General features: G+C 52.5%; 1 protein-coding gene across 1 annotated transcript; it reads right to left on the bottom strand.

Annotated features, from left to right (window-relative positions):
• Positions 1 to 444: 444 nt before the first annotated feature.
• Positions 445 to 2,052, bottom strand: LOC308643435 (sperm motility kinase 4A-like; the record flags this gene model as incomplete). Its single annotated transcript, XM_081283280.1, has 1 exon — positions 445 to 2,052. One exon carries the CDS (start codon positions 2,050 to 2,052, stop codon positions 445 to 447), a length of 1,608 nt encoding a protein of 535 aa, XP_081139406.1.
• Positions 2,053 to 2,519: the final 467 nt, after the last annotated feature.

Below are 2,519 nucleotides of genomic sequence, written 5' to 3'. Positions count from 1 at the left end.
TGTCTTCAACAGCTGCAACCCACCTGAAGGTCTGAAGATCACAAAAAGGATATTCTCTAGCCAAAATGACTAGCTCAAAGTGAATCAAGTCTACACAAGCTCAAGGGGAGCAAGTCCCCACCTACATTGGCTCAAGAAAAGTGAGTCTATCAACACTGGCTCAAGGTGAGCAAATATCCACACTGGTTGGGAGAGGGAGGCATAGTGGTCCATGCCTTGAGTGCTGAATCTGGCCTTGCCCTAAATCTTCCTTCTTAAAACACACACACACACACACACACACACACACACTTGCTTTTTTTTCAATCTTTGAAACACTTTTATTGTACAATTTGTGAAAAAAAATAATAAATTTCTTATTTGGCAGTGACCAGAAACAGCAGGACAGTGGAGAAACAGCAGGAAAAAGAGCAGGACAGGGGGACATGACCCAAGGCAAAGTCTCTATGAGGTGTCTTCGCAGGTGGGGGCAGAGGAGACTCGTGGTAGACCCAGATGCGCTCCTGCCTGGAAACCTGTTGGCACACCTCGGTCTTCGGGCTGTTCATTGGTTCTGTTGGTCTTGGCTGGGGATTTCCACTGGAACCACTGTGCTCCTGACTGAAGCATGGGATGAGACACAGCTGTGGAAGGCAGGAGACAATACTCTTCCTCACCATCCTCCAACCCGATGCAGTGGTGGGTTGCAGAGGAAGCTTGGGAGGAGGAGCTGCGGTCCTCTGTGATCTCCCTACTGAGGCTGGAAGGGTCGGTTGTGCTGGGCACAGGGTGGTGCTGGGAGGCTAGGCTGGGAGGGGGTGTGTCCACGTGGACAAAGCGGAGACGAATGCCAGGCACGCTGGCACTGCCACCATCCTTCTGCAGAGACGGTTTGGCCTCCTCTGGCTGCTGCTGCTGCTCACAGGGCAAGCGAAGGGCAGGCTCACTGGAGCACTTCCTGGGGTCGACCCTAGGAGGATCTGCAGGGCCTGAGCGAGGCCCTACCACCCGACGCTTCACGGGCTTCTCCTGGCATGTGCAACCCACCCCCTGGGTTCTCTGGCACTTGAGCAGGAGGTAGGTAGCCATGGCATCATCGTATTTCTTATGTGACAGGGACACCCCGATGTTATAGGGGTCGTAACCCATGTCCAACATGGATGTTATAATGGCAGGATCCGGGTGGATGGGGAGGGCCTCGCCAGAAGAATGGTGTGAATCTTCCTTGCCCTGGCTCAGCCGTGGGTGGCTCATTATCTGTTTTAGGCTGGGCCTCTGCCTGGGGTGCAACCTCAGAATGGCAAGGATGAGGCTCTGAGCTCCCTTGGAAACATGTGCAGGAATGCCATAGGCTCCCTCCATGATCAGCCTCCTCACCTCCCCAACACTGTTTGCTATAAATGGGCGGCTCCCTGTCAGCATGAAATAGAGAACCACCCCCAGGCTCCAGATGTCCGCCAGGGGGCCCTCGTAGTCCTCCCTCCGGACAACTTCTGGGGCAAAGTATTGGAGAGGGCCCCAGAACCGGCTCAGCTTCTTCCCGGCTGTGAATCTGGTGCTCAGGCCAAAGTCAATGAGTTTCACGGTACCACTGGCATCCAGCACGAAGTTCTCGGGCTTGAGGTCCAGGTGTGCGATGCCTTTCTCGTGGCAGTACTGCACAGCACGCACCATCTGCCTGAAGAGTCTGCGGGCCTCCTCCTCAGGCATGCCACCAGGCTCCGAGATGAGGCTCCGTAGATGTCCCCCACCTGCATGCTCCATGATAATGTACATGTATTTGAGGGTCTCAATGACCTGGAAGAGTCGGATCACGTTTGGGTGATCCAAGCCCGCCATCATACGGGGTTCAGACAGGAAGGAGAGGTTCCAGCCTACTTTTGCCACAACCTTCACCACAACCTCTGTCCCCGTGAGGCGATGGCAGGCAAGTTTCACCTTGGCGAAGCCCCATTCCCCAATGTCCCGCAGAAGTTCATAATGGTCGGTGATGGCAGGCTCATAGGAGCCCCGCCCTCGTCTCTCTACACTGTTCTCACTACTCTCACTGCTGATCCTAAAACGGAACACCATCTTAGGATGCTAGCTTAAAAAAAATAATAAACCAAAACAAATAACTAAAATAAAAAAGCCCCAAAAACGAAAGCAAAGAAACAAAATGAAAAAAAATCAAATCAAAAAACCCAGAAGACCACAACCACCAACCACCAACCACCAACCACCACAAAACACACTAACTATCTGGGAGTCGGACAGGTCACCACCAAGAGCTTCCTGTACATATGGACAAAAACCCAGTGGTGGCCACTCTCTTACATACCTGCTCTTTGAAATTCCCTCACAATGCTGAACCAAGCCCATCCTTTTTACCTTATAAAGACAAAAGTCAAGCTGAACAAGGGCCCGCCCTTATCCCCTTATAAGGACAAAACACCACCCTGAACCAAGGGCCCTGCCCTCATCTCATTATAAGGGAACAAGCCAAGCTGAACCAAGGGCCCCACCCTGATCTCACCATAAGGACACAAACCACACTGAAA

Source organism: Spermophilus citellus (genome assembly GCF_964194105.1).
Source record: "Spermophilus citellus genome assembly, chromosome: 3".
NCBI lineage: Eukaryota > Metazoa > Chordata > Mammalia > Rodentia > Sciuridae > Spermophilus > Spermophilus citellus.
This window is presented reverse-complemented; position numbering and strand designations above follow the sequence as displayed.